The sequence below is a fragment of the Notolabrus celidotus genome, chromosome 11 (assembly GCF_009762535.1).
Source record: "Notolabrus celidotus isolate fNotCel1 chromosome 11, fNotCel1.pri, whole genome shotgun sequence".
NCBI lineage: Eukaryota > Metazoa > Chordata > Actinopteri > Labriformes > Labridae > Notolabrus > Notolabrus celidotus.
The window spans coordinates 19,008,303-19,027,977 of record NC_048282.1 but is presented as its reverse complement, the minus strand read 5'-3'; the positions used below and the strand labels follow the sequence as shown (position 1 = coordinate 19,027,977).

The 19,675-nt window shown below is 42.7% G+C and overlaps 1 protein-coding gene across 1 annotated transcript; it reads right to left on the bottom strand.

Annotated features, from left to right (window-relative positions):
• Window positions 1–174: 174 nt before the first annotated feature.
• acvr1ba (activin A receptor type 1Ba) lies at window positions 175–19,434 on the bottom strand. The gene is given in 12 exon segments (XM_034695326.1): window positions 175–2,477; window positions 3,647–3,777; window positions 3,874–3,998; window positions 5,110–5,266; window positions 5,439–5,606; window positions 5,807–6,037; window positions 6,142–6,203; window positions 6,205–6,259; window positions 6,262–6,399; window positions 6,499–6,581; window positions 6,583–6,733; window positions 19,237–19,434. Coding segments are annotated over 12 exon segments (1,491 nt in total). The 5' UTR covers window positions 19,301–19,434; the 3' UTR covers window positions 175–2,351.
• Window positions 19,435–19,675: the final 241 nt, after the last annotated feature.

Below are 19,675 nucleotides of genomic sequence, written 5' to 3'. Positions count from 1 at the left end.
TAACAGGAGGGTTAAATACATTTGAAACCTTAAAAATACCTGATCGTAGTCATGATAATTTCCTTACTCTTTAGTTATTTTATGTGTTTTAATCCCTGTATTTGTATGTCAACATAACTGTTGAATAGCTAAGGCAGCAGTAGACAAACATCTTGAATAAGCACCAAGTCAAAGTTAAGAAAAAGAGGAATTTATTGTATATCATCTATATACACACTTTTCAATATATTCTGAAAAGATTTTCACAACATGGTTTGAAATCTTGAAGTTTAACGTATGGACAGAATGTCTGATGGTCATATACCCATGGCAACAATTCAAACATGGACAGGAGTGTTTGGACAATTTTGGTTCAACTGACTCCCAATCTCTGCTCCCCGCTCTCTTCTAATTCGCCTGCTGAACATCTACCCACGTTATCAGTAGCAGCAACGTTTCTGGGATACACAGCCAATGACCCGAAAGGAAATAAAAACTACCGGTAGGAAGAGGGAAGGACGAGTCTTAAGTTCATCTAACCTCAGTGCAGAGGACCCAGTGTTTGAGACAGCATGCAAAATGGATACTAACATGACACATGGAGTCTGGATTAATGAAGACAGAACTAACATTAACTAAAGTCCATGTGGACATAACAGTGCAGAGCCCAATGGTGACAAATGTCAGTGTAATACTTTCATAGTTTGATCTGCAGACAGTCTCCATGCTGCAGATGACATAGAATGAAAACATGCAGTTTCAATTTACAGCATGTCAGTCTCTGAAGGTAAAACTACTGTTCACATCAAACTGTACGATCCCTGTGTGAACTGTCACAGCTGTCTTTTATCTCTGAGCAGCCATCGGCAGTATAAGAATTCAAGGTTACATGATGCTCTTAAAATATTCCAGTGTCAATGAGAAAGAGATGCCACCCCGTAGGACATTCAGTATGTAGAAACAGATTTGCATTAATGAGCTCTGACAAGAACCCCAGAAGCAAAATCAACAATTATACATAAAAAATAAAAAAAAACACAGAAGTTGCAGCAAAATTATCAGGGATCAGTAGTACCACCAAATTGCCATGAGAGGAGCAAGTTAATTCCAGCAGATGACAGTCTATTTCCTGGCACAGTTAGAAACCATGCAGACTGATCAAAGTACCTTTCAAGCAAAAATCACTGTTCAAATGTCACACTGGTTCTTGTGGCATAAAAGAGAAAAATATGCATGTTTTATATACAAATCATATATGTACCCATCATCAGTAGTGTCTAGCGTCAAAGTCAAAAAGAAAACACCCATCATGATGTCTTAACACAAAACACAAACATTAAAAAAAACAAAGTAATTTTCATTGCCATATCATACGCCTCTTATTTGCTCAGTGTGCATGGTGTCATTGCCTGTCACCAACAGAGGGCGCAGTGGCTGCATCCACATTAGCACTCAGTATCTTATTACATGAATGCAACGCCCCCCCCACCGCTTCGATGTATTGTCTGAAAGATGGTGAAGACTTGGACTGAACCTCAACTTTTATGTCGAGACTCTGGCTTTTTCACGTCTCGTCTCACAGTGTTCATCAAAATGAAATAAAGACTATCAACAAATAAATAAAAAGTTAAACCAATCCCAAACATTATTTATCCCTGCCACATTTCAAACTAACACCGGGACTAAACCACATCCATCGTGTGTTCAACCTGGAGGTCTTGCACACGATGAGGAAGCTACAGTTGAGTGCAACTCATTTTTTGTTTTTAGAAGATTCAAGTGAGGGATGAGCAAGAAAACTGGTGTTTAATGCTAAAAGAAGAGAAGTCCAATACCTCGTTTTGTAGTATCTATCAACATGCTAGCAGTTCAGACACCTTTTAAACCCCTCTCACAGCAACATAACATGAAGTGTTATGCAAATTAAAACTCACAATGTTCTGGACTTTTCCGGACAGGGTCGGACATTTTTCAAAGAGGTAAAAAAAGTGAAAAGAAAAATAAATCCCATCACTGTACAGTAGTAGCTATTCCTGCCATGGGAAATGCAAATAAAAAGGGTTGAGTGTGATGATATTAACAGTGGTAGTGCTGTGGTGTAGTGGCCCATGGAGAAAAAAGGAGGGGGGGGGGGGGTCTGAAGGAAGGGACACACGAGGAATAAAAGGGGGAGGCGGGGGGAAAAGTCACAAAGGGGGAGGGTGTCTCTCAGTAGTTTTGGCTAAAAAGGTGAGGTAGGCCTCGTCACAACTCGGAGTGTGGCTTTAAAACTGGCAGGGTTTTTTTGTTTGCAGTCTGTCTTTAGTGTTTGTTTTCCTATGGGGAGTGTGGTCTGCTTGTGCGTCTCCAGCGCGTCTCGTTTCCTTCTCCGCTCACATCTTGATGTCCTCCTCGACGCTGAGCTGAGACAGGGTCTTCTTGATGCGCAGGGCTGTCAGTCTGGCTGCTCCGTTGGCATACCAGCACTCCCTCATGATCTTTCCCATCACACGCAGGGACTGCACAGGGACAAGGACACGAGTATGAGGCGAAAATCATCACTATTTCTTATGAAAACCCTGAAAACCCCAACAAAAGGTTCGTTTTCTACAAGTTTAGTGTATCACTTTATAAGACTGATTCACCATACAGTCTTTGAGAATACTTGTACATAACTGTAAGTACAGCTGTTGGTGTTAAATGTAGGGGAGAACGGGGTTGGTTGGCACACGGGTTGGTTGGCACACTCGTTATATCTTGCCAACAGAGGACGCTGTCTCTCAAATTGGGGTATAGACATTTCCAGAATTAGGATCAGAGCTCACCTACATAGTCTTCTCTGGAGTAAGACAGCTGAACTTGAGGTGAGAGGACTTTTTGTGTTTTTCATGTCAAATTGTAAATAGTCAGCTCCTCAGTATTTTTCTTCTAGGCTTTTAAACGATGGGTTTATATCAAAACAAGTGTTACCCTTACAAAGTGTGAGGGGAAAGCTATAGTTTAGAGTTTTATTAGCTAGCTAACTAGTTGTTAGATGGTTGTTAGCCTTGATGGGAGCTAAAAATTCCAGTTGGGGTTGGTCGTCACGTTCTCTTTGTCACATGTAACAACCAACCCCTATGTTGGCAAAATCATGCATGGTGAAATGAGTTGGAGTGTGCAGACCCTACATTTGTCATCACTGTAACTCAGACAGTGACTGCATGTAGCCTAGTTGAGTAGGCCATTATTGTTAGGCCTATTTGTTTTGTTCTTTATGTTGTTATATAGGCTGGCCTCAACATGTGTTTCCTGTTCATGGTCCTTGCTCATTTAATGTTAAAATGCATTAAGTTATGTAGGCCTATCACTTGTCAGTGCAATTAAACTTTCAAATTTAGTTCTGCCTTCTTGCCTTTTTTGAAAGATTTTTCCAATTGAAATACCAATGTGACAACCAACCCCATAGTGTGTGACAACCATCCCCGTGATGGGGTTGGTTGTCACAATGTGTCAAGAGTGTCTTTGATAGTTAATTGCCTCTTTGTTACAATGAGTTGGAAAATGAGAGGGATACAATTTTCAACACCTTAAGCTTCAATTTAATGTAGGAATGACTATTGAAAGATGTTTTGATGATGAGCAATCATCAAAACAGTAAAAAGTGTGACAACCAACCCCATTCTCCCCTACTTGGAGTCTCATTTACCTCGTAGCTCTGCCACCAGTTGGGCACATTAGGCCTCAGTTTCTGGTCACAAACCACCTTCCTCATTTCTTCTATAGAGGGGTCGGAGGGCACAAGGTCGTAGTAGGGCAGCTGGTACTCCTCGTGGATTCCTGCAAAGCACAGTTGAGAAACTTTCTTATTCTCTAGGTTCAAACATTAGTGTATTAAACTGACTCAGTCACATCAGCAGCCGGTTGAGCTCTTACCTCCTGCATTGCAGCGTCGTGCGATCTCCCAGTACACCAACCCCAGTGCATAAATGTCGGCACATTTAAAGGAATCAAAGTGTTTCATGTTGATGCTTTCATCCAGGACTTCTGGAGCCATATACCTGGAGAGGACATACAACAAAGGGTGAAGATAAATAATAGCAATAGCAATAGCAATTTTATTTATAAAGCACATTTCATTACACATAAGTTCTATGTGCTTTACATGGAGAAGTAAAAACATAAAAACATTTTTCCAAATAGAATAAATAAAAACAATAGATTCACCCAACATACATCAGACACAGCAATCAAACAAACAGCAATTGTTGCTGTACATGCATCCAGTCACAACAGTCATCATATCATTCATATGCTTGAGAAAATAAATATGTTTTGAGTCTTTTTTTTTTAAAGTGGAGACAGTTGTTATGGACCTGAGGTCAGCAGGCTGTGTTCTGAATGAGTTGAAGCCATCCTATGGATTGTTTGGATAGACCTGCGTACAGTGTGTTGCAATAATCTAACCGGGTTGATATGAATGATCAGAGTTTGGAGATGTTTTCAAATTGTAAAATTGTGTTCTTGTTATACTGGTGATGTGGTATTCAAAGTTAAGTTCAGAATCTAATATTAAACCAAGATTTCTGACTCAGTGTTTTAAAGAAATTGAACTCAGATGTGATTGGATTTTTTCCTTCAGGGTTTTTGGGCCAACGACAAGTATTTCAGTTTTTTCTGAGTTAAGTTTTTAAAAGTTTGAAGTCATCCAACAGTTGATATCCTTTATGCAGTTTAGTAGTTTCTTAACAAGACTGAGATCACTGGATGAGAAGGAAATATATAACTGTGTATCGTCTGCATATGAATGATAAGAAATGTTCAGCTTTTTCATGACTGTACTAAGTGGGAGCATGTATAGATTGAAGAGGAGTGGGCCAAGGACTGACCCTTGTGGAAATAAGTGTGGTATTTTTCTTTTCTTTGATGAACAGTGAATATCAAACTTTTAATCCAAGTTACATTTATGGAGAATTCATGGAGAAATGTATCTGAAAGTTTAATTCCTTGGCATAGTATTCATATTTTAGACACATAGGCTTACAACAGGATCTGTTTCCTGCTGTTTGTGCTGACAAGAATAAAACACGTTAAACTGCATCAAAGACTCTCAGGAGCTCTAATGTATAGCTGCATGTATCCGCAGGAGTGAATAAAGCTGGAAACCTTTACCTCTTAGTGCCCACTCGCTGGTTGGGTGCTATATCGATTGTGTCTGTGATGGACTCATGGCGGACTGCCAGGCCCAGGTCAGCTATGGCACACATGCCGTTCTTCTTAACCAGGATATTTTTAGACTTGAGGTCGCGATGAGCGATGCCTGGCTTACCTGCAGGAGGACACATAACACATCATTACATTTGCATGGGCTCAGCAGAAGTAGCACACGCGTTCTACTGATTGTGAATAAACCCTGTCTGGACTTTTCTTTTGTTTCTGTTTATTTATTTATTCATGGTATTCACTGCGTGCTGCATTTTAAACATGACAGTTAGTCTCACCCTGAGTCCCGAGGATCTCCATGTGGAGGTGTGCCAGGCCGCTGGCAGCTGACAGTGCCAGTTTGATCATGCCCTCAATTGTGACAGAGTAGCGGTTTAGGTAGTCGAAGAGAGAGCCGTGCTCATGATAGTCTGACACTAACCACAGCTGAGTCCACGTGCCATTGTCTGAAAGAGTCAGAGACAACAAAGTTCACTTTAAGGAGTATTAAACTGTGTGAAGTTTTACTCAATTCATGTACAAACTGAAGGAACTAAAACAGAGCAGTGCCTTTCTCTCCGTCTTCCCCTCAGTTGCATTTCTATAAAAAGATTTTACATCTACAATGTAAGAAAAATGCTCCACAATGCTCCACAAACGTCCTCACCTTTATTGTCTGCTGCAATGAACCCCAGGATGTTTTCATGGCGCAGCATGATTGTCTGATAGATCTCCGCCTCTCTGAACCAGGAGCGCTCCTCTCTGGACGAGAAGATCTTCACCGCCACGTCTCCTCCCCTCCATTTCCCACGCCACACCTCACCAAAGCGACCCTTTCCTATTATCTCCTGCAGCACGATGGTCCTGGCCACTGTCCTCTGCACAAACAGGGGCAAACCTGCAGAGGGGTCCAGAGAGATACAAATAAAAATGAGCCAGGGTTCAATAAAAGTTTAGCTTTTATTATCAGTCTCTCAAGTTTAACAGGCAGGCTGTACTGACCTGAGCCTGATCCTGAAGTGGACATGTCGTAAATGAGGTCCTGGAGAGTCTTGCCTTTGCCAGTACAGGTGATCGCAGGATGGATCCTCCACTTCCAGCCTCTGTCTGTGGCTGTAGCCCTCTGATGATACTGGAACAGGAACACACCAACCATCAGCAGCACACAGAGGAGGAACACTGGCCCTGCAATGACCGCCACCAGCTCGACTGGACCCCAGGAGCTTCCCGAGCCTGACCAGTCCCCCTCTTTTGTTGGGACTAGAAGGGAGAAAGAAAAGAGGTTGAGTGTTTGTATGTATCCGACTGTGACAGTGTGACTGTTGAGCTGAAAGAGAGTGTTTGATGATGAAGCCTCACCTGGGACTTTCAGGTCTATACTGTTGCAGTAATCGTCATAGCAGCAATGGGTGTTGAGCAGCCCCTCGCGCTCAGACAGTAGAAGGTTGACCAGGGGGGACGAGGTTGTCCCGAGTGATACAGATGCGTACATGCTGCTCCTTCCCCTCGATGAAGTAGGTGGAGGCCATGCAGGCGCCATCTGTCTCGCACTCGAAGCCTGTCTTCTCACAGTTTGTGCAGTTACAACGCAGAGCTGCAAAAAAAACAAGACATGAAGTTTTAAAAAAGTGGCAGTTCAAAATATCCATTCCCCCTTCTGCATTTTGTCCAGCAGGGGGCGACTTAACCTCACAGTTTCATCACAGGATGTATGGAGCGTGGTGCCCCATTCAGTGTGCTGTGCAGACATAGAGCTAGGAGCAGCCAGACAGCCCTGAAATCAGATCCTTCACTGCAGATGAACCCAAACACACTGGGTGGAGACGGACCTGCCCGGTGGGACACACAAAGTGAAACCCAACAAGGGGGTGAAAAGCTCCTGCCAAAGTCCCGATGCAGCATTCTGCTCCATTCGTCTCCTCGGTCTTTCTCACACTGACACGCAGAGCTGCCACTGTTTAAGCTAATGAGACAGGGGTTTTATTAAACACAGCACACTGCGAGGGGACCTATTAGAGCTGACACAATGGAACTCCTGCCACCACCATAATAAAACCATGGTGGTCCAAACTTCACACTTAAATGAGATCAGTGCAACTAAGTGCACACAAATCTACCACTTCTTAAAAACAGAACCCGAGCTGGCTGAGGGCATCCAAAAGGAGGAAGAAAATGCAGACTGATTCGATTTTGAGTGAAATGAGGGTTTGAGTCATAACACATGCTTCCAATTTAGAGAAAGGTCAGCACAAAAAGGCTTCCTCAAAGGTTTCTCCTACGGCCAGAGAGCACAGAAGGGAGCAGGCCGAGCTAGATAGCTGTGGGATTTGTGGATTAGTTTCTACATGGGGGAAAAAAAGACAAGAGGAGTGGACCCCTGTCTGTGTTAAAGAACACACTGAGTGACAACAGGGCTTTGGGTGCAGCATAACAGGCCATGAGCTGTTCCTGGGTCAAAACAAAAAGGTTCTACTACTGGAGGATTAATCGCCTTGGAGTTTGCAAAAGACAAGACCACTATTCCAACAACAACAACACAAAAGGAGACAAAAAGCGGGGAGGAATTTCAATCCCTGTTCTCCTCTAAAAAAAGGAGGAGGCTCAGCATCACTTGGACCACAGACAAGGTCTGATCCTGGGAGAAGAAAAGAGTTTGAGTGGCGAGCTTCCACTAATCCTCAGTGTCTTACCCCGAGAGTTCCTTTGACCACTTGAGCCCACTGATCATCCCTCTTTGAACCAGGTTGAGTCTCTGTCAGAAGGTGTCAGCAGGTTTCAGCACATTCTTTTTTCATTACAGTTAAGTCGTGAGAAAAAAACATTCTTACAAATGACTGATGCACTGATTGCGACATCAGCATGTAACAACCAGCGTCCAAAAAACCGCAAACCATGGTGTCATAGGAGTAGTTTCCACTACACTGCACTCTGGGAGGTTGCGTCCTGTGTGGGAGCATTTCTTGCAATGCGTCTCTGCTTGTCCACTGACTGGAACTGGAAATGTGGAACGCTTGAAACAGGCTTTCGGTAATATTTCTCATCTGCTAAGTGTTTGTGTTGCATGTGTGGGTCTCACTCGGCATGAGGTGAACGGGAAAGTGGCGGGTTGTTTCCAATTGACCACAGTTCGCATGCAGATGGAATTTCCTGCAGATTACGCAGAGGTGAAGCAGACTGGACCTGGTAAGAGGGAAAAACAAGCTCTGTGCCAAATCTGTTGCACAGAAAAAGTTCAGCTAATGAACACGACAAGGGAAGCAAGCTGTGGGTTGGAATGCTCAAAATTCATCACCAAATCCTCTCTTCCATTAAGCGACTCTGTTTATGTTTATTGTTCTCAGTGAAAATCAATCAATCTTCAGCTAGTGAGTCCAGACAGACGGCATTATGATCAATCAGTCTTCAAAACAAGAGGAGCGAATAAGTTCTCCACACCAGGCTCACATTACAGACAGCTGCTGTGAGCTTTAATCAAGTACTACAACCACTGCTCCAGCATTTCACCTACACAACATACACAAGTTTAGCAACAATGATCCGATGAGGACGCTATGTCCTGACATGATGAAGACTGAGTGTGTGGTGAAAAACAGATGGTCCGCAGACGTACAGACAGAAGCAAAGAAACCAAACATGTCAGCAAACACACACATTTCCTCCTGGAGTTTACCATGGATGTTTGTGGTCTACCGAGAGTTTGGTTTGTCGAAAGTCTCCCCCTTTCCTTGAGGGCGGTCTTATGACTGTACCATATGTTGGCTGCTTCCACACAAACAAGCAGCAACATGTGTATGGAGAATGACAGGATATGTAATTTTATACTATGACAGAATTAGCAACCATTAAGAGATAAGTTAGATGGTTCCGTGTGCTGTATTAGCTTACAAATCAAGGTTATTTATCACACTGAAGGACAGAATGTGACCGGATCACAGGTACGCAAATCAGTCCATAACAAGCTAATAAAACCACAAATATAAAGAGCAAAAACTAGGACAAAATCACACACACTGTCTGTGATAGATTGTTGTGGGCTGGGATGAAATTAGGATATAGGTGGTGACCATAGACTGTGTTTAATGGACGTAGTATCCGTGACGTCACCCATCTGTTCCTGAGCGCTGTTTTGAAGCCAATCGATGGCAGCAGCCATATTGGAAATGTGGAACTCAACCAAACTTATTTTCGAAACTGCCTACTATACTAGTAGTACATACTGATTTGTCCAAAATTCAGTATGTAGTAAGGAGTATGTGAACAAGAGCAAAATCTGCAGTATGCTAAAACTCCCTGGATGTCTAGTGATTCGGGAAAATTTCTCAGTATGCATCGGACCAGTGTGCCTCACATACTGTTTCCCACAATGCACAGCGCTCGTTCAGCTTTTTCTTTTCTCTTCGTTTTTTGACGGGGGGAAGTTTTTAGGTGCTGTGAAAATTATTAAATTCCATATAAACCACTTCCTAACTTTTTAAATCATAAGTGATGCTAAAGAAGCAGTTTATCTATCAGCTTGGACGTTGTTTACTTCCGCTTTCCGAAACCGGAAATTCAGTGACGTCTGGCCCAGCGTACTGCAACACAGATCGAACAGAACACTCATACTACATACTAAATTCAAACGCAGTATGTAGTAGGCAGTACCTGCTGTCTACTGCATTAGTAGGTAGTATGCAGCAGTCCGCTTCGAAACAGCCTTAGTGTGACGTATAGGGGGCAGAGTTTGAGCTATGTGTTTCTGACCGGGAGTCAAGTCAGTCATGTCCTATTTGGGAAAAAACTTGTAAGGAAAAAAATTCACCCCCGTACAGTGTGCGCCGATAGAGAGATTAGCTACGTAGAGCCAAGCCGTTTTTTGAACCAGGCTGCAAACATGTTTATTAATGCTGTGAAGATCGTCTTTTTAATTGGTGTGTATGTGGTTTCCGGTGTTTCTGCAGCCAGCCTCAAGCGGATTCTCGATGATTGCAGTTTATAACACTTCCGCATGGGCTTCATAGTTTGAGACCGGAGGCTGCCGCTTGATAAAACCACAAATATAAGAGCAGAAAACTAGTAGAAAAATGACACACACCACTGTCTATGACAGATTGTTACGGGCTGGATGAAATTAGGATATAGATGGTGACACCATACCTCAAAGATGAGTTAATTAAAGATTAAGGGACATAGAGACAGGGCACTAGTCAAAAAATGCCCAGTAAACTCCCTGTGCCCATCAGGATTTACACAAACACCAGGTTGTTTGCACAGTGCTCTGTAGATCTCACTGGATTCAGAGCTGAAGTGCTACAAAGCTAGACTTGAAGGAATAATATTCGAGCCTAAATACACACGCATCTGAGTAGAGGCCGGGTGTGTGTGGGTTTTTGAGTGAACTCTGCTCTTGTATCCACATAATTGGTGGTCTTTACACTGGGCCTTTGTGTGGAGATTAAGACGACATGAGGAGGGATTGGACTGGCCCTGCTCGAACAAGAGCAGAGTGGAGTGGGGGGAGCGCACTTCTGCATGGAGCAGCGAGATGGGGGATGGTCGGCACGCAGGGGGACGGGCCAGGGGTAACAGTAACAAACCCCGATGTTTGGGGGGTTGCTTCAGGCTAGACAGGATGGGGGCAGGTCCCAAATTTGGCAGCACATATGGAAGGGCTGGGGGCAGATGGGGGGGGGGGGGACGAGCAGGACTTGCAGGGCCCCCCAGCTGCGATCGAGGTCTGTCCAAGTGACCAGCTGCGACCGTCATTAAAACTCAGTCTAGACTTTGACTTATGGGAGGGGGGTGAATAACAGGAAAAAAGGGACAGAGCAGGAAAGAGGGTGAATGCAGTGCAAAGAGCGACTGCTTTGAGCTGCTGGTGTGTGGAGTTCCTCTCATTCCGTTCGTGTTGAGACAGGAAATGGCAGACACAGTGAGGAAGGGATTAATAAAACATTGTTGCCATAACCAGAGCCGCCTTAACATGGACCCAGTTAAAAACCACAGCGTAGTCCCACTCCAAACACATTCACACATGAACCCTGATGACCGTGTTTTGTTTTTGTTCGAGGGAACCCAAGTGTTGTTCTGAGCTCCTTGTGCACAGCCAGCCTGTCAGACAGAGGTGAACTCTCCAGTATGTTACTACGATAGTCTGTGGAAAATACTCTAAATGTGTCTCGGCACAGAGCTGCGAGGTTACACAAACACACGGGGTTTTGTGGGGGCTGAGCGGGGCGCAGGACAGACGGCCCCCATGCGTGTGTACAGGGAGCAGAGCGCCATTACTAAAAATGCACTGGCTGAAATTAGATCCATACAGATACCAGACTGAGAGCTGATCAGACAAGCAGACGCCACCAGACAGTGTGAGCGCTCAAACACACACAAACAGGGGGGCCTGCACACACCACAACTGTGTCCTAATCAATGCTAGGGGAAGGAGGAAAGTCATTACCTTTGTCTGCATCTCAGGGTCAGATTACTGATCTGATTCTAAAGTGAAGTCTCTGGGGCCGAGGCTGCTCCTTCTATCTCTACTAACCACTACCCTCCAGGCTACATCCCATCCTGTCTGTCTGTCTGACCGACTATTTGTCTGATGCCCTGATGAGTTCAAAGGCACACAAGTGTAAGTTGTGAGCACTGGCTCACTTGGAGCTGCTACCCGATTCAACATTGCACTTTTCTTTGTTGCCTTTCTAATGCCAGAAAATATTGCAGTTCAGTCAGACAATGTATCCACCATGGTGACCTGAGCTTTAAAAAAAACGTCTAGGTATTAACAGACCAGAGACTTAACAATTAATCCTATTTTTGTCTTTCTGCAACTGCTGAAAAAGTTGAACTCGACTGTTACTGCTTGGTATCACACCTCAAACTATAAGTACCGCAAGTAGGCAATACATTTCTGCTCAGATTTGTGTTTTCTTTTGTTAATTCTTTGATTAGCTGTTCATCATGTCAAATATGATCTTTAAATAGCATATAAAGAAGAGTTATTTTCACTTTGAACTTTGATTTAATTGTCTAATGGAGAACTGTTTTCACTAAAACATGTGTATATTGTATTAAAGCTGGGGTTGGTAGTCAGATTTAGATACACTTTTAGTTATAATGGTTAAAATGATCTTTATGTCCCGATGGCAATCAATACATACTGTGTTCTTAAAAAAGAGCCAAAAAAGCTGCTATCTACAGCCGGAGTAAACCTGGGAAAACACCAACCAATCCCTGCCATCCGGAGCCAAATTAAGAAACCAATCAAATCCCATCCTGCCGTTCTGCCCGCCTCCTGCGCATACATTTCATGTTTGTTTGTGTTTTTAACTTTCACTATGATAATGTTTTGGTGTTTTCTTACCGCTGAGTGAGACATGAGTTGACGTAGTGCCAAACACAAACGATGTGCTGAGGACCGGTTGGAATCAGTCACGAAGCAGCGGCACTCATGCATGTGAGCGGGGGCGTCGTTTTGGTGGAGCTCCAAGGGGTTAGACGGAGTCCTGAGGAAATGCTACATTCAAATTCATGCTAGTTTTCTGTGACTACCAACCCTAGCTTTAAAAGGTCTATTTTTCTATCAATATTCAAATCTGGCCCTTTATAGGCATTAATGATAAGCTCCAGAAACAGAGTAGAGATAATGTATTATGTGGTTACCAGGTTTTACTAGAATCATTTAGAGACAGTTAAGTATAGATCTGGAGGTTGTTCAGATAATTTTAACAAGACCTGGTGTCCTTTCCTGTCATTTATCCTTTCCTGTCATTCTATTCCCTCTCTTGAGGACTAATGTAATATATGTTTCAAAGGTCAAGTTTTAAAAGTTCATTTCAAGATTTTGTTTGCAAGAAATTCATTTATTTTATTCTAATTTTATTTGTGTATTTTTTATTTATTTATCTTATTTATTTATTTATGTATCATTTATTCTTTTTAATTCATGAGTCCTTCCTGTTTCTTATTTTTAAGATAACATTTCCAATCAATTGGATGGACTCTAGTGGTTATCATTGTATGATGTGTTGTCTCGTTTGTCTGTAAAAATATAAAACTGGGTAACATGCACTTTTTGATTGATGTATACTGCAGAAAAAACGAATAAAAATATATTATAAACAACATTTTAAAAAGATTTGACTAGAATCAAGTTTTGCGGATGCATTTATCAATTTTCTAAATGTTCGACATGAACCAAAACAATCACTTTTTCAAAGAGCAAACACAAAGTATCAATCCTATAACAAAACATTACAGATGATCATCTTGGTTCTTTTAAATGAGTCAACAATACAATATATAAAAACATATTTTCCCTGCACATAGTGTGATCAGATAATGTTTAAAACCAGAACAGATCTGAGCCTGAAGCTGTGCTGACAAAGAAGTAAACTACATCACAAACTTCAATCATATGCCTCTTCCACAATAATATTTACTTCTTAAGAGAGAAGCAACTCAGAACACTGCAGTTTACAGCAGGATTGGCTAACAAAATGCCAAGTGAAACACTAACGTTCTGTTCAGCTGATGATGGGCATGAGTTAGAGGTTGAAAATGAAACAGATAAACCACTCTGATTACACAAACGAACTCCTCTCTCCAAGAAAGAGATGTTTCGCAGAACGACCTCTCTCACACTGCACCGATCAAAGCACATCGTTGTCAGGGGGGAAAACCTGACATGCAGACTTGCACACCTCCCGGCAGAAAATGACAAGGCAGAGCAGGTCTTATCTACATTCCCAACAACAGCCAAAAGAAACAAATCAAACACTTCTACAAAGAGACATGTAATGGAGGGATGGTGTCAGGTTTAGTCCTATAGACATGAACCTAAATAGCTACCGGCTCTGTCTGGGTGTACTGTGACAATAACAACCTCGCACTCAAGCACGTTGAAGGTACAGCACCTAAAGCAGACGTCATTTCATTGCCAATGTATACCACGGTGTACAAAGTGTACAAAGTAAATCAACTTCATGAGAAGGTGGAATGGCTTGCTCTGAGGTGGGAGGAATACCCTGGGGTCCAAAGGCAGTAATGGCAGAGCTGGGTCAGTCGGAGGCTACGCTGTCTGCTGCGGCAATTAGGGCTCTGTGCCTCCAGGCCAACGGAGGTCATTAACGACAATGGTCATTATGGAGAGAAAACTGGACCCCCTGGACCTGAACTGACCCTGACTGGCTCGGTGCCACATTATTGGAGCTGTTGGTAAACACTGATTTCTAAAAGAGGAGGTGCCTGGGACAGGAAACAACCAGAATTGTATTCAGAGGATGTGCAACTTCTTTTCATAACAATTTAGCTGCAGGGATTTGGCTGCAAAAACACCCATCCATCTAGACAGGCCTCAACAACTGCTTCACAGTTAGTGGGGGAGAGAAAAACTCTCCTTTTCAAGCTTGATCCAGCTGGAAATACTAGAACCAACCCTCCCCTGTCCACACTCTCTGTCTCTGCAGACACACACACCTTTGAACCCAATAAGTTTAAACCTTTCTCCGTACATTCCCTTGGCTCTGATCTAATGGGCAGGTGTACACATGTTCCAATGCACTCAGGTGCTTCCTCCAGCTGAACTCAGTCACATCAAATATGACATTTAACAGCACCTGTAGCAGAGTTTAGCCCTGTACAGGCAGGTCACTGAACAATTTGAGAAGGAGGGACTCCCCTCAAGTCTGATTGTCTCACAGAGGCTCATCAAGGAATGAAGATACTCAGGCGCAGAGCGTGGAAGGGTTAAAGAGTTCAAGAGATAGCGGGTCATTTAGAGCAGGGGTTCCCAAAGTGTGGGTCAGGACCAAGCGGCAACCTCCGGTCTAAAAGTATGAGTCCAATGCGAAAGTGCTAAAAACTGCAGTTCATCAGGGATCCACTTGAGGCTGGCTCAGGAAGAACTGGAAACCACATACAACCCAATTAAAAAAAGACCATCTTTATAGCAGAAATAAACATGTTTACAGCCTGGTACAAAAGATGAGTGTAGTCTTCTCGATCGGCTCACACTGTATGGGGGAGTGAATTTTTTTCTAAATGCGGCAATTTCAAATATATTGAGATTACGAGTCTTCCAATGAGAGCACAGCTGACTCGATTGACAGGCGGGAACACTCTAGCTGTTGGCGAGGATGCTCAAACTCCACCTCTTTACGTCACACTAGCTTGACAGCAGCAATATGGCTCCTGCCGACGATTGCCCTCAAAACAGTGCTTCAGAAACAGATTGGTGACATCACGGATACTACGTCCATATTTTACACAGTCTATGGTTGGGACCCTCTGAGGGGTCGCGAGATGTCTTCCAGATTTTTTTGTGTAATCTAAATTTGCTTATTTTACCCATTATTGTAAAAATCTAGACAAAAATTGTAGTTACATTTGAAATAAAACCCTGCAAATAAGTACATTTTATTATTTTCTGCCTTTCTTTGTTGCCAGATGACTCTTAAAGTTAGTGTTAGGGTTAGCTAACAGTTAATTATGTAGGTAAACTCATTTTGAAGTTAAAGTAAATGAAGTATGAAGCCACATTAAATCACTTTGAGGGGACAGTAGGGGTCACAAGTCTGTGGCACCTATATTTTGGGGGTCACAGGCTGAAAAGTTTGGGAACCCCTGATCTAGACTCACCTAACCAAAGGCCTCATGGGTAAAAAAAAACGCATGTCATCCCAACGTTTCCTTCAGCACCCTATGGTGGGGTGAGTAAGTGAAAGCAGGAGTGGGACCATAGATAACAAGGTACAGATTACACTCTGATAAAGCACCAGGTCTTTTATGGGACAGAGATAGAGAAAAAAAGAGGGTGGGAGGAAGAGAGGGACGCGCCCTACCTCAGGGCAGTGTGGTTGACAGTGGCCATATCGCATTGCTATTGTGTTCAATGTGACCCGGCGGCGGACTGCGTCACACAGGCATGTAATGCCCATAACACCACTGACTCCTAAACTGTGTGAAGTCAACAACACTTGACAGATTCATCAAACCAGTGAGTATATTCTCTCAAGTGTATTCTCACGAAAACAAACTACACTCGCCACAGGCAAGGAATCTGCTCCAGCGTTTCTACTTTCAGGTTTGTCTGGTTTCAGCCCTTGAATGGTGTAATCCATTATATAGTGTGAAACCATGGCTCCAGACAGGCTTGTTGTGGGCCCCTTTACACTATAGACCCCGCCAGCTGGACAAACCCATCATCTCCCCAGTCTGCTCAGCCCCCACACACCCACCCCCACACTCCCCTCACACATCACTGTTAATGTTGGAATGACCCAGGCAGACAAACTGACCACTCAGGTGTGATACTTTCCCTTGCATGCCTTACACAAACTGATCAACCTTGGTGCGCTGCACCCTTATCTGAACTAAGCGGGGGAGGAATATTCATATGATTCTTGGAAGAATGACTCAACTGTTTAAAGCACAACATACCAATTTAATAGATGGCCGTGTAGTCAGGGTATTTATTCTGGCAGACAAAGTTGAATGTTGTCTTTCTGTGTCTAATTTTTTTTCTGTTGAGCAGCAAGTCACAACAAGGCAAGCCAGCCTCAAAATACAGAGATCACAGGAAGAAGACAAAACATTGTGTTAGTATAACCATGCCTGTGTGTCTAATAAGAGCTGCAGCAGTTAAAGCATTAATCACCATAGATTCTGATAATCACTTAATGGGTTTGGATCTGATTTCAGTGTCTCAAATGATGTCAGTTATGTTATCTTGCTGATTTTCTTTTAAATAATAGCACAGAGTGTTTTTTGGGGTCACACGTGAAACAAGACATTTTGAGATGTTCACTTCTTTGAGAGAAACTTGCACATTATGCATCATTTAATTATAGTTTTTACAATCACTTATCTGTGGTCCGTGTATTGCAATATCCTCACAATGTATGCTGTATATAAATCCAGCTACACTTCTCCCGTATTAAGCACAGTGGTGGATGCTGACCTGTTTTTTGCACTACCACTTGAATTGTTTAGGCGCATGTGTTTCATCTGACTGTTTACTAATGTATGGAAGTATTAGACTTCTCTAAGATTTCTGAATGGCTGCTTGTTGAGATTGAAATGTTTTTTGGTTGTACATTTGTTTCTGAAAGATTGTTTTGTCATAAAATAACATAATTACTTGCACAATGTTGCCTATACGTATAAGTTATGTTAACAGGTGGGGCAGGATAAGCCTTGGCTTCAGCCTGCGTGTGATTGGCTAAAATATATGTGGATGTGTATGCATGTTTATATGGATGCGTGAATGTACCTGTGTATGTGTATGTATCGATATGTGTGTGTATGTATATGCTAGACTCTATATATATTTTCTTGATGAATCCCTCAGTGATTGTTTTGTTTTTTTTTTGCTTTTATTTGTAATTTTTACTAGTGATGTGTGGATCAATACTGAAATATCGATACTTCCAATACCAGATCTTTATGCTCTAAAATTCTATCTCAAATCAACATATCGATACGTTTTACACTTCAGTCATTTGAGGCGATGTATATCATTAACAGGAACACGGTGGAAAGTAACTAAACCATTGAGATCTGGTCTAAATGATACACGGTTAGTGGGAACTACAAGTTCTAGTTCTTAATAATTAAACAATAATTTATTTCAATGGGTTTATTGTTTTACTTATTTTCTTTTTTAGTGTTTAAAACATAATTTTCACATACTTTGTATGATTGTGTCCTCTGTTTGGTTTTTCTGTTGTATTAGCTTGGATTGTAAATGAGGCCGCTACCTTAATATACTTGTGAGTTTAAAATAAATAAATATATAACGTTTTTTAGATTTGCCAGACAAATTAGGTGTATTTCCACAAAGTATTGGTATCGCTGATAGCAGCCTGAATTTTACTCAGTATCGGAAAGGAAATCGGTGGTATCAAACACCACTAATTTTTACATGGCTCCTATGTTGTGGAGGGAAGTGTTGATTGTTGATGCAGACCAAAATAAACCTAAATCAATCAAATACAGTTGAAAACACCACTTAAACCCATTTTAAAATCCAAAGAACAAATTAATCTATATCCTCTTCCCTTGAATGAAAACACATTTGCTGTTATTCTAAACTTAGTATTAGGAGGAACACTGCAGCAGATGCAAACAATCACAAGTTCAGTTCAACATATGCCCATTTTTCAGCCATGGTGTGGTGCTGGGTATCAGCTGCTCCTGCGGGAGGGGACGATTCAGAAAGAAGCAGCCCCATAACTGGCGCCTCAAAAGACCCCACTTGCCACATTTCCATCACAATGAACCCAGACTTCAACTCTGACTTCTGTCTGGGAGAGCTGAATGCAGGGCTGTTGTCGCCCTATGCCAGCATTCACTTTCTGCTGGAGGCCACTAAGCAGCCTTTTCACTCCTTACAAATGGACACCAATAGAGGAGCTGCCAGTGTTTACCCTCGAAAAAACACATTTCAAGCACAAAGTAGGTTAAGGCTTCATTCTGGGACTCTGCTCTGCTCCTTCCAGCGGTGAAACCAGAGCACTTAGCACGGGAGGGAAACTGTAGCCGACCACAGTGCACATGTTCAAGCAGCCTGCTATCATTACAGTGTTGTACCCAAGCAGCAGCACAGTGATAAGCAGTCACAAGCCAGAGATTGTTTTGTAAATATGTTAGCATAACAGACTGATAACTTCAGAAAGAAGGTGGAATGGGGTTTCCCGCTTCGGTTAACGATGCCTCATTATAAAACACTATAAATCAAATTAAGAGACTAAAAACAGAAACTTAATCAAACATGATATTTAACTTTATTACTATGTACGAGTTAGCTAGCCAACGTTAGCAGGCGCCTCGGAACAAACAACCCCACCATGTTGTTGTTGTGGTTCAGCTACTTGCTCCTTCTTCAATACCAACCGTTAATACGGAGGGTTTCCTCACTAGAAAAATATCACAATCTTACAAATAAATGCTTTAAAAAAGGCACGACTTTGAAACCCGTGGTTTTGAGGTCGACGCTAGCTCAACACGGTTAGCCAAATCCCTGATCCAGAGCGCCATGACGAGGAGCGACAACAGGCGATGCCCAGTCCAGGAAAACACATCGAGACAAAGCCGGAGAGGAGCTCAGCTCAAACTTACCATCACCGACAGCGACCGAGCCGAGCAGGGCCAGCAGCGACAGGGTGACTTGTTTTAGAGACATTTCTTCTGAATTCCCATCTCTACGCGATGAAATGCGTCCGAAATGTGTCGTTATCAACACGGCCAGACCTGAGACACAACCACAGTCCGACCGCACACACACACCACACCGCCAAATACTAGCCAGCCAGCCAGCCAGCCAGCCTGGCGAGTGACGTATTTAAAGGGGTGTGTGTGTGTCTCTCTCTCTCTCTCTCTCTCTCTCTCTCTCTCTCTCTCTCTCTCTCTCTGTCTCTGTCTCTCTCTCTCTCTCTGGTCTCTCTCTCTCTCTCTCTCTCTCTCTCTGTGTGTGTGTGTGTTTTTAAAAGGGAGGGTTGGCTTCTGCATGCATGTCCCCTATGCCACCGAGGTCATGGCTGTTATAGACTGTATAAAA